At 37.3% G+C, this 12,271-nt stretch overlaps 1 protein-coding gene across 1 annotated transcript; it reads left to right on the top strand.

Annotated features, from left to right (window-relative positions):
- Positions 1-4,959: 4,959 nt before the first annotated feature.
- Positions 4,960-12,228, top strand: LOC105050731 (uncharacterized). Its single transcript, XM_073261865.1, has 5 exons — positions 4,960-6,071; positions 10,872-10,929; positions 11,041-11,124; positions 11,205-11,346; positions 11,686-12,228. Exons 1-5 carry the CDS (start codon positions 5,570-5,572, stop codon positions 12,070-12,072), a joined length of 1,173 nt encoding a protein of 390 aa, XP_073117966.1. The 5' UTR covers positions 4,960-5,569; the 3' UTR covers positions 12,073-12,228.
- The last annotated feature ends 43 nt before the right edge of the window (positions 12,229-12,271 follow it).

Consider the following 12,271-nt stretch of genomic DNA (forward strand, 5'->3'; position numbering starts at 1 on the left):
CATTCATAATCAAACCTTGGTTCAAATAACAAATCAAAACTAAGTGTTCAAAAAAAGTAACTGTCTGACAATGTCAATACTAAAAGCAAAACTAAAGGTTTGAATCAATTTTGAGAAAATCCTAAATCAATGAGTTAACTCCATCTCTAATCGCTCTCCCAACCGAAATCCCGCATCATGCTAATTTTCTGGATCTGTAAGAAAAACATAAAACTTATCATGAGCTAAATAGCCCAGTAAGCAGTGTATACCTTTAACCGAATAATCAAGCAAATAATACTATGCATAACAATTCAATATGTAATTTCATGAAATCATATTCATACTGTCAATCATATTTAGAAGTCAATTCATCATAATTTTCAATTATGTTTTCTTCTTAATTTCATCAATTTCTTAAATTCTTCTTACCAACCATGACTATGACCACATTATCCCTGTGCAGGGTCATAATACCGCGTATCTGCTTGCGGTGGGCTGCGAATCATCTGGCAGCCAAGTCCTTTGGAACCGCTGGTCTAACTGGCGGTTTTGTCGCTGGTCTATCTGGCGACATGTCGCTGGTCTCACTGGCGACATAACTCCTCAGGACAGTCAATTGCCAACGTATATGCCCCCATTGGCGGGGTCCTCAACACAGTCAGGTTATCAATTTCATATTGTCTTTCAATTCATATATTATTTTCAAGAATAATAAAATTAATTGATATTCGAGTCAAATCAATTATAACATTCTTTAAGATCATATATCATCATAATAATTGCTCAGCAAATAACATCATTCAATAAATAATTTTCTATCATAAATAATTCTAACAATTATTTCAGTGAATAATTTCAATCACAAACATGCATAAATTTATTTAATTCAATAATTTACCAGATAAATTCAGTAAAAGTAAACACTACTTACCTCAAACGTATTTCAATAAATCCACATAATTCTATAAATTTTTTCCAAAAATTCTGTTCGTAGATCATATCGCGATATCCCATGATCAAATATCCACAATCCTATACATAATCAATTTCAATAATTAGAAAGAATACGAATACCATATTTCAACGGTTTAGATTGGGTCCGATCATCTAATTTTATCTAATCAAAATCTAATTAGGACCTAAATGATCCAAAGTTTGACTATCAGATCAAATCAGATTCGAAATGATAGGATCGAGGTTTCTTCATCGATTTCATAAAATCAAGTGGAGAGAGAAAATCAGAGGAGAGAGAATTCATGAGGTACAATTCGAATTGATCAAGTGACACAATCCAACATTACGATTGGTCCAATATCTCAATTGGTGAAATCAATCATGATCAAATCAAGTCATGGCTAGATCGAAATCATGGATAATCAAATCTAAAGATTCATGGTCTGATTAAGGTGGGTGCCAGTACGCTGTCTGACAATCATAGATCAGGATTCTTCATTAGAATCAGATCAGGACTATTGAAAGAAATTTCTTCATTCACTAACCTTTTTTTTTAGAGAGAGAATCAATTAAGAGAGAGAATATTCTAGAGAGAGAAAATTTTAGAGAGAGAAAACTCATCTTGAATTCTTCAGACAATATGATTCAACAAATTCTGATCGATCAGATCAAATCATGCTAAAATTATCATGTGGATAATTCAATAAGATCATGAGAAATAAAATCTAAAAATACCTGATCTGATCAAAGTGGATGTCGGTGTACCGTCCGACGATCACGGATCAAAAATCCATCACGAGGATCATTTAAATTCATCATCATTCTTCTCAAAATTCTAGAAATCTTAGGAGAGATAATCTAGAGAGAGAAAGTAGAGAGAGAAAGTCCAATTCTAGAGAGAGAAAATACTAGTTCAGGCTGAAGAGAGAGAGGGAAGAGAGAGAAACTCTCTTTCTCATATTTTATTATTTATATCATTATTTATTAATTTAATGATTTTCTTTTCTTTTCTTTTCTCTCTCTCTTTTTCTTTTCTTTTCTTTTTCTTCATGGAAAAGAGAGGAGAGAAAATCCTATTTATTATTATATTATTATTATTTTATTTTTTTTTCTTTTATTTTTTTTTCTTTTTCTTTTCTTTTTTCTTTTTCTTTTTTTTTTTCTTTTCCTTCTTCTTCTTTTCTTTTTCTTTTTCTTTTCCTTCTTCTTCTTCTTCTTCTTTCTTCTTCTTCTTCTTCTTCTTCTTCTTCTTCCTGCGCCGGAACAGAGGACTCTTGGTCCTCAGGCTTTGAACGACCGTTCGGGCCGCTGCTGCCACGGCGGAGGCCGGCGGCTGACAGGCCATCTCCCCCGGTCACGGAGGAAACAGGACCGGCGGTCAATTTCGATCGCCGGCGCCGGAGATTTCACGAAAAATAAGCCCAAAAAACAGAGTCTTTTCCCGACCAAAAATCGGCGATGTTCGTCGCCGGCCACCGCGCACAAACGCACGGGGGAAAGAGGAAGGAAGGGAGGAAAAAGAGAAGAACTTACCTCGGCCTCTTGGGACCTCGTCGGAGAGAAAACACGGCGAGAACCCAACTGTGCCCGCGGCTCTTCTTCGGGAAAATCGGAGAGAAAAAGAGGGGAAAAGAGTCGATGGATCGATTCTAAAGAGAGGGGATCTTCTTATAGGAACTCCTAGGACTCCGAGGGGTCTTAGGAGTTCGATTCTTGTTCGAATTTAGTCGGAGAAGGAGACTTCTATCGGGAGTCTTCTTCCCGGTTCTGAATTTCTTTATTTTTTTATTTTTTTTTGTTTGGGCTGGCGGGCTATCACAGAAGTACTTCTCGGCAAATTGGGTTCTATCATATAAATTTTTAGTACTTGCTCCTTTCTTTCGAGTTTAAAGTGAGGTGGATGCAATGATGAAACATGAATGGAACTAATCATGGATGGGACCTTGGGTTTTAACTCTATTTAGTTTTAGTCAGACTTTGTTGGAGCCTATTTAAAATTTGAAATTTTCTGTGTTCAACTCTGTCCCACGATCCACTCTAACGATGGAGTAACAGATTTTTGGTTATTGAAACTCTCCAGTGTATCCTTTTTTTTTTTTTTTTTGCTTCTTTTTTTCGAAAGAAAAGTTTCACATAAATTAAATTATCCAAGTTCAAGTAATGGCTTGCACCTCCAAAATTGGAAGGGGATGTAATCTTCCAGGCATTAAAAAAAATATTATTGCCTTCTTGCCATCTCATTACAGAAAATATACCATAACACTATAACAAGAGTATTTCATTATATCTGGAGAAGATAAAAAAATGATATTGCTAAGAGAACTATATGACTGTTTATCAAAAAAAAAAAAAAAATAAACTATATGACAAAACAATGAATTATTTGAGCACTGCAACGAAGCAAAATGACAGGCAGATAGCAGTGTGAAAATCTGGCAGCATCCTCCTCCAATGTCTCAGAAGGAATTGGAGCTGGCGTTGGTAATTTGATTCGATACGATCCAGACAAAAAAATTCATAACAAAAGACACACACGCACGAGCAATAAGTAGACGGGTGACTTCGGACGTGTAGCTGAAGAGGTTGGTGCGGGGATGCTTGCTCTCGACCTGCCCCAGCAGAACTTTCAAATAAAACCTCGAGAAAGATTATATATATATATATATATATAGCCATCCAGGTCCCACGGTCCTGCCGGGTTCACGACATTATCAGAAAAGAAAAGAGAAATAAATTAACCCAGATCATACCCTGCAAACCATATGCCTCACGTGCTTCCTCGGGCTTATTTTTGGGGATCTTTTGGGTCTCCATAAGTGTTTTTATGAAAAAAGAAAATGAAGCTGAAAAATACCAAAGGAAAAGACCACGATCTCAAAATCCAGATTGTTGATCGAACGGATAAGGGTCAACGAAAATTGGACGGCAACATCATAAATATATTAATAATTACATAGTTTATACGTTAAAACTAAATTAAAGTTAGAAGTATATTAAAATAGTCAGAAATACTATAAAATGCCAGGAGGTGGAGAGGCTTGTGGAAGAGATAGGGAGGGGTGTTGGGGTGTGGTGGTTTTTAGCCAAAGTTATGGTATTGTGATCGGAATCCAACTTATGGTAATGATAATGGCAAAGAGGAGATCTAAAGGTTGGATGAGTAGAGATGAGAAAGAGAAAGCATGTTTTTTTTTTGTGAGAAAAAAAATATTTTGTGAGAGAGAGAATAAAAAAAAGATCGAGAGAGAAAAAGATCAATCATTGATTATAGATATGTCTACTAATACGGAGATAGGAGCAGAGACAGTAGGTAAAAAAAAAAAAAAAGAGAAAAAATATTTTTCAAATAAATTTTATTTTATTTATTTTTTAAAATTTAATAGAATTTAAAAAAAATTATTCTGATCTTTCTTTGTGTATGTGCATTAATTTAAAAGTGTTTTAAAAGATGTAGATTTTCGAATTTGTTCGGATGAATGACTTGACCGGTTACCTATTCAACCGATCCACTTAGCTAAGCCACCAGTGGTAGTTGTTCCAAGTGGCATGATAGCATCCGTCATAAAATTAGAATTCAAAATTTTTTTTAAAAAATTAATTAATATAATATAAAAATTAAATTAAAATTTTTTTTCGATGCATTAATATTGATAAATTATCTATCTCACATCAAAATTAAAATTATTTTTAATAAAAAATGGATGCACATATTTTTTTTTTTTATATTTTAGCAAAACTATTATATCACTTAAATTTATTTTGATGCAGCATTTAAATCATATTTGGTTAAGATGTTGGATAATAATAAATTGAAGAAGCGCGGCGTTTGTTTTTTTTATTGGGTGCAAATGTAATTTATCGCTAATCTAAAGGAGATTTTGTTTTTAAAGGGCATGATCACATTCCCGACAGGGACACCGGCTACAGCCGGTCGCCCACCTAATCTGACGCTGATTTCCCGGTCACTCCTTTTTAAATTAAAATCCCAAAATCTAACGCTTTTCTCTGGCTCCCCTCTCTTCTGCTGCCAGGCCCCAACCTCTCTCTCGCTCGCCGGGAATCGCCGGATCGCTGTTTCTGGTTTCCCTTCGCCTTCTTGAATGCTCGGATCGGAGAGTTCTTGCCGCCTTCGAAGGTTTCGGGAGCTCGATTTTGGTGCCGGCCGGTGGATTCTAGGGTTTTGGAGTGGTTCTTGATGAAATGGATGGGCTTCGCGGGGGCGTGGAGAGATTGGAAGGTGGAAATTTGGGAAGACGAGAGTTTGGGTGCGTTCTCTGAGTCGTATTCGGCAATGCTGGATGAAATCTCTACTCTTTCTAGGGTTTCTTTGGCGGATAGGGAGTGGAGGCGCTTCGAACCCTAATTACTGTTCTAGGTGGAGCTTGGGACTCCATCGGCGTCGATTTGAGCACTAGATGGATTTCGGATTCTTCACCGTTGATTTCGTGTGTGGATTGGTCCGAAGGAAGACAGATTCTTGGTGTTTCTTTTGGAAAAAAGGGAATCGTGGGACAGTGAAGGGAATTTGAGCTAGGAACGTTGGATCAAGCCCTAGGCCTGCTAAAATTGGAGAGATTAAGAGGTCTGTGCGAGCATTGAGCTGGGATCCGAGAATAAGCGAGTAGTCTCTTCAATGTCGGGAGTGCCGATGGCCCGGTCCATAAACGTCGAGGATGATGAGGTGAGGCCAGTTCTTGGGCCAGCTGGAAATAAAGCAAGGTCTGCAGGTACGGCTCGGAAGCCTGCTTTGAAGCCTGTGCGGAAGGTGGAGAGAGCAGAGGTCGGGGTCGGGGCAGCAGAGGAGACGAAGGCTTCCCCTCGAGCAGCCAATTCACCACCTCTAACACCACCTTTTAGTGCTTCCTCGGTGCTAAGGAGGCATGAGCTGCTCATCCGCTCCAACTTGTCGCTCAATGCTTCTTGCTCCTCGGATGCTTCCACTGATTCCTTCTGCAGCCGGGCGTCCACGGGAAGGATTGGTAGGCCGAATCTCACGAGTCGCCGAAGGCAGAGCATTCCCAAGCCAGAAAAGATTGCTGCGAAGCTGGAAAAGATTGTTCCTGATGGTTTCTTGTTGCCTTCGCCGGACCTTGTGCAGGGAAAGAGGAGGTGTGCATGGGTGACGGCAAATACTGGTGAGTTTTTTTTTTTATCTTTTCTGATTGTGGAATACATAATTTTGTGTTGGGAGAACAAAGTATTCTTTTCTCCTTTCGGTGGCTCATGTTATCTGTCTTTTGTAATTATTATAAGAATTGTGTGGAAGTACATAGAACCATTTCACAATTTAATGCCTATAGAACTTTTTCATACTGTGGTGGAAACAAATGTTGCCATTTACATTTTTGCGATCTTGAAGCATCATTACATAACCCCTTGGTGGCCTTTTACCCTTTTGATTTTAGCTGTTCAAACAGTCTGTTGTAATTATAAGAAGTATGTGGAAGTACATGGAATCATTTCATGATTTAATGTCTACGAAACTTTTTCATACTGTGGAAACAAATGCTGCTGTTTGCATTCTTGCAATCTTGAATCATCATTACATAACCCCTTGGTGGTCCTTCTGCTCTCTTGATTTTAGCTGTTCTGATAGTCTTCTGTAATTATGATAATTATGTGGAAGTACATAGAACCATTTCACGATTTAATGTCTACAAAACCTTTTCATACTATGTGGAAACAAATGCTGCCATTTGCGTTTTTGCGATCTTGAAGCATCATTACATAAACCCTTGGTGGTCTTGTTACTCTTGTGATTTTAGCTGTTCTCAGTCTTTGTTATGCATTGAAATGTACTGCATATTTATGGAAATTTACTGTAGTTTATCCTGTGTCTGGGTCATTTATTAGCATTTTTTGGCATGCCTTTGATAATATTTTTAGGTATACCTAGATTCATTTGTATGGTGGCATATTCATGAGTGCGTCAACAATGATAGGGTAGTGGAGCTGGACTACCAGATTTTGGTAATTAAAACCTGAGAATGCTGCAAGAGTTCTCTGGATTACACAAATTTAAGTGCACCTTTTTGTTTTCTGACATCCTTTTTGTCCTGATGCACAACAATTGCTAGCTCTAGTCCTTAACGTCCCTTGAGCACCATCTTGGTTCAAATATCCATGGCCACCAGGATATAGTCTTCCCACATTGATTCCGGAACGATGATGACAGCAAAATTTTGACTATAGTGCTTGGATTTGCTACTTTTCTGAGTCAACCTGCAATTTCTGCCCAGTGCAAGCATGAATGTGTCACTGGTTGAAGTCCCACTGGCGTGCTGAAAGCAAACTAGCTCAGTCTATCTGCACCCTGAAGTCATTCAAATATCCGTAATTTGATTGTTAAGCTCATATGTTCCCCAGCGATGACTGATGTTCTAAAACAGAAACCTACTATTCCTCATCTTTTATCCTCATGAAACCTTACTAATTTTGTATATTTTTAGGAGCATTTTTGTCATTTAAAATTCGGATGTTAAAGGAATAGTGCCTTCACATAGGTTTCTTTCGGTGGTATATTTGAGCTCACAGTCTTGTTGATATCTGACATGTCCAATGTACAGGCCAGCCTGGCTATGGTCAGGCCAACCCTTCGTTCAGGTCAGTGTTGAACTTTCTCAACAACAATGCTTGGCATTTTGAGTAGGTCACTTATCAAGTAAAATACAAAATAAATTATTCTCCATTTTTCCATTATTAATTCAAATTGGTCCAAATTTATTATAATACCTGTATGCCAAGAACTTTGAACGTTGTATGCATCTTTTAGTATTTCACTGTAACATCTCTGTATACATGAAATGAAATGGAAGAGCCACTCAATTTTTCTTCTTCTGTTTCTGCTATGACATTGTGTTTACAATTGGAAAAGTGATTCCTTCTCTCATAACTCCAAGTATTTCTGGTCTAGCAGCTTGCAGATTATCATCCAGATTATCTGCTTGTTTGTTGAGGTGTGGAGTGATTCTGTCTCCCCAGATGACTTATTTATCATTGCCTAGCAATATGTATAAAATCTCTTCATGAGCTAGTGATTTAGTTTCTAGATGGATATTGGTTCTCAACATGTGGTATTTGAGGTTGTTTATTGTTTATGTTATTTTCTTGCTCATACTGCATGGCCCACATTTCTCTTCTTGCGTTATCATGTTCTTTCTTTATAAGATCTAGAAAATGAACAAAAGCCTTGTCAAGAAGGTGTTTCCTAAAATAAGAGAACTTTTTGGTGTACCATCTCTCTTTGTTTATGCATCAGGCATTTATAGACCTTGGCCGTCTTTTAGATTAGGTATCTGCACTAACTATGCTGCCAAGAGGATTTTGTTTGTCATGTTAACTACTCAAGCACGATCTTTTTAGAAAAACCTAAAACATTGTAATTGTAGGTTCTAGGCACAATCCTCTATTTCATTTTTAAAAACTCATTCTTCTTGCTATTGTTCAAGGATGAGTTCAAGTGATAACTTATATATGTTCTGGGGATTTTGTATCAAGATATAGTTCTAACAGAAAAGATCTCAAAATTGTTGCAAACCTTCCTTTTTCCTTTTTTATTTATCACAATTTCTTGATTCTGATATGATTTCTTAACTTTCCGTGTATATACATGTAGATGATAACTGGGATCTCTTAAATCAATGACACTGGAGGGATATTAATTCAATGGAATTGGAATGTATCATGGAAAATTATGAAATATAGCCATTTGAGGTTCCGCACTAAGGATCATAAGCCTGTTTGGGTCATTTGACAACACACACGCACGCCCACGTGCGTGCGCGCGCGCACACACACACACGCATGCATGCATGCACACACAGAGTAACCAGAAATTCACATGATTTGCTTTTTTACATTAAAAAAAAATTATTTCTGCTTCAGCTCTTCCTGACCGTTTTTCCAAAGCAAGAGTGCTGTGAAATGAGCTAGAATTAGAAGTTTTTGTTTTAATATGTAATTTATGCCTTTTTCTGCTTCATGACAAGTCAGACTGCATTATCATCTATTGTGTGTCCTCTGACGATTTAGTTCATTGTAGATGAGTTTTGTGAATGGTTGCACTGCTTTAGGCTGTGCATGAAGTGTTACTGGAACTGGCCTTCCTGCAACCACCTTCTTCTGGATTTTGTTGTCAGAATGTTTGACAAGATATGTAGTTAGCTTTTGTTAAGGCCCCTGCCATAAACATTGGATAATTTACCACCAAAGTTTTTGTGATTCCTGAGATCTCCTTGTGTCAAGTACTGTTATATATATATACAAAATTCATATTCAGACAAAGTATTTAGTTAACTATGTCCAAGCCGGACACTCCCTTGGGTTGAAAGCTGACATGCTATGGTATTTGGTGGGCTTGCATCCATCATTGATGTTAAAAAAGAAAATTATAAGTGGGTAGAACAGTAGAATTTTATTTTAGTATTTTGTCCACTTCTTTTTTTAGTTTAAGCTTTTAATTTTTTGACATTTTAACCCTATGATATTTGCAGTACGTGTATGCTATCATTAATATAGTATTTATCATAAAAGTCTTAGCTACATAGATTTATAGTTTGAGATATTAGCATTTCCTGTCTTATGTTGTTTTTATGAAGCCTATTTTCCTTTTTTGGTCCGGGGAATGATGATTGATGACTTGCTTCATGTGCATGAGAGATGAAGCATTGGTGAACCATCATGTCTCTATTATTCAGATAGTTGAAGTCTGCATGGAGTAACTTTTCTGTAATTTGAATTTCCATGGGCTTTCAAAGCAATTAAGATTAAGAATATGCCAGAGCAACTACAATATTGTTCATGTGAGAAGAATGTATTTCTCAGATCATACAATGCTTGTGATTTGCTTAATTCTAAGTGTTGAATCATGTGCAAAGTGAATCTTTGAAGTTTTGTTAATGGAGGAAGCTTTTAGATGCTGATTCTTGTGGAGAAGGTTTCCAGATGCAGTTTGGTTACATGAACAGGGTTGCAATAAATATATGTAGAAAGAGGATGGAAGAGGAATTATAAACTAGAAGTACTTGGACCTGCTTTTGAGTTGTCATCTCCTTTTTTTTTTTTTTTTAGATGGAATGTCTTCTTGAACATTCCTTCACTCTTCTATGTTTTTTTTTTCCTTTTCATGATTTATTTTACCTGTCATTACTAGATATAGATTTTCTTAATAAACTCTATGCTTAGGTTGAATCTTCATTTAACATATGGTGGTTCTGACATGCAGTGACCTGAACCACAGGACTGTGATGAATATCTTGTCATTACCAGAAATTCTGATGCTTACTGAGCTATAACTCTGTTTCTGCATAAGAATTTATTTCTCTTTATTAGCTGGTTGTCGCAGGAAACCAAATCACTATTTTATGTTCAGTATTGTCAAGTAAAACTTTATTGCTTTATGCTTTTGCAACCTCATTAAAAATTTGTAAGAACATAACAAGGCTAGCAATATTGTATAGATAAAAATATGTTGGATAATAAACAATCTAAGCCGATAAGAATAAGTTGAGTTGGGATGGCAATGGTGACACTAAGAGAAAAAAACACAGTAAATTGGAAAGCATAGGAGCTGCGTCATTTAAAGCAATGTTACCAAGGATGGTGAGATGGTCTCAATATATTAGAAGGTGGGCTGCATTACTTAAGGCAATATGATTCTGGGTTAGATGGTCTGGTGGAAAGATTCACTAAGCCAACTCTTCCTAATGTTGGTGGTTATGGTTGCTTTATTTGCCTTTCTCTTTGATGCATTATATTTATATCGTTGCTATCTCATAAGTCAACAGACAGTGCCTTTGCTATTCAATTCATCCATTTCTCAGCCTTAAATAATTTCAATTGTCTGGTCAGGATGTAGTGAATTCTATCTTGTGAATGTTCATCTGTGGTGTGCCTTTTGCTTTCATAAAATATTCTTGGTTTATCTGTTATAACAGATCCTTGTTATGCTTCCTTCCATGATGAAGAATGGGGAGTACCAGTCCATGATGATAAGTATGCAGTCTCAACTCTAATCTCAGTTTGCTTGGAAAACCAGAAGTTTTTATATTGTCAGATAACAACAAGCGATCTTCGATTTTAAAAAAATTTAAAAAATTTATACAGGAAACTGTTTGAGCTGCTTGTACTATCAGGTGCATTGGCTGAACTTACATGGCCTGTAATTCTCAGCAAGAGGCACATATTTAGGTAACTATTGCCTCTAGCTTGACCCTTTTGAATTTCTAAGTATATGATCTTGCTTTCTTATTGGACATACCTTTTTACAGGGAGGTTTTCATGGATTTTGACCCAGTATTGGTTTCTAAATTGAATGAGAAAAAGCTTATAGCACCAGGAAGCACTGCAAGCTTCCTACTATCAGAGCCAAAGCTGCGTGCCGTTATCGAAAATGCACGCCAAATACTTAAGGTTGGTTCCTCTCTCTTTTATTTTGTCCTTTTTTACTATCCTTATTATCGTCATTGTATCAACCAATTGTGTGGTTATTTGGTTTCATGGGATCATTCCTGCCTGCATTAGTGACAACTACTTTGGTATACACCACTGCTTTGTTTGTGTGCTTTTCTTCTATGATATGAGCATTGATTAACTGCAGGACTCATTGGATAATTATTGAGAAACTAACCTGATGTATACTGACTGGGGTTCTATCATCATTAGCGTGCCATTTGGCTATAGGAATCACACCAGTTTCAATTGGTCCTTTCATTTGACTGCTGACAGTTACTTTTGATTCTATGGGTGTAGATCATCGAGGAGGTTGGATCGTTTGATAGATACTGCTGGAGCTTTGTGAACCACAAGCCCGTCGTGAGCAGATTCCGCTACCCACGGCAAGTCCCGGTAAAGACTCCGAAGGCAGACGTTATAAGCAAGGATTTGGTGCGAAGGGGCTTTAGGAGCGCTGGGCCTACGGTTATCTACTCCTTCATGCAAGCCTCAGGGATAACCAATGATCACCTCATCAGCTGTTACAGATTCGGGGAATGTGTGGCTGCTGCCACATCAGTAGATGGGGATGAAGGGAATGCTATTAGGGCAAATCACAAGGTGGAGGAAATGACGGCGAAGGCAGGTGACAAGGTAGGGAACATGGACTTGCCAAGAGCTGTGGATGGGCTAAGCATCTCATAGCAAATGCTGGTAGGGCGTTGGGTGGGTTTGGAGTTTTTTTTTTCTAATATTTTGTACAAGTAGACTGGACGGTGGCTTACCCTCTCCAGGGAATGAGGTGATCCTCTGTTGTATAAATATTTGTGAATTTTATGCAATCTTGGTTTGTACATTTCACTGGTCCAGCGAGGGCAAGTATTCACGCACTCTTATTTGGAGG

Source organism: Elaeis guineensis, chromosome 8, assembly GCF_000442705.2.
Source record: "Elaeis guineensis isolate ETL-2024a chromosome 8, EG11, whole genome shotgun sequence".
In the NCBI taxonomy this organism is placed as follows: Eukaryota; Viridiplantae; Streptophyta; class Magnoliopsida; order Arecales; family Arecaceae; genus Elaeis; species Elaeis guineensis.

What these genes read in the sequence shown, in the direction of transcription:
- LOC105050731 (XM_073261865.1), top strand. Translation starts at nt 5,570, where the DNA reads ATGTCGGGAGTGCCGATGGCCCGGTCCATAAACGTCGAGGATGATGAG. An exon ending in ATGGGTGACGGCAAATACTG is followed by an intron (nt 6,072 to 10,871) that starts GTGAGTTTTTTT and finishes CTGTTATAACAG; the next exon opens with ATCCTTGTTATGCTTCCTTC. An exon ending in AGCAAGAGGCACATATTTAG is followed by an intron (nt 11,125 to 11,204) that starts GTAACTATTGCC and finishes ACCTTTTTACAG; the next exon opens with GGAGGTTTTCATGGATTTTG.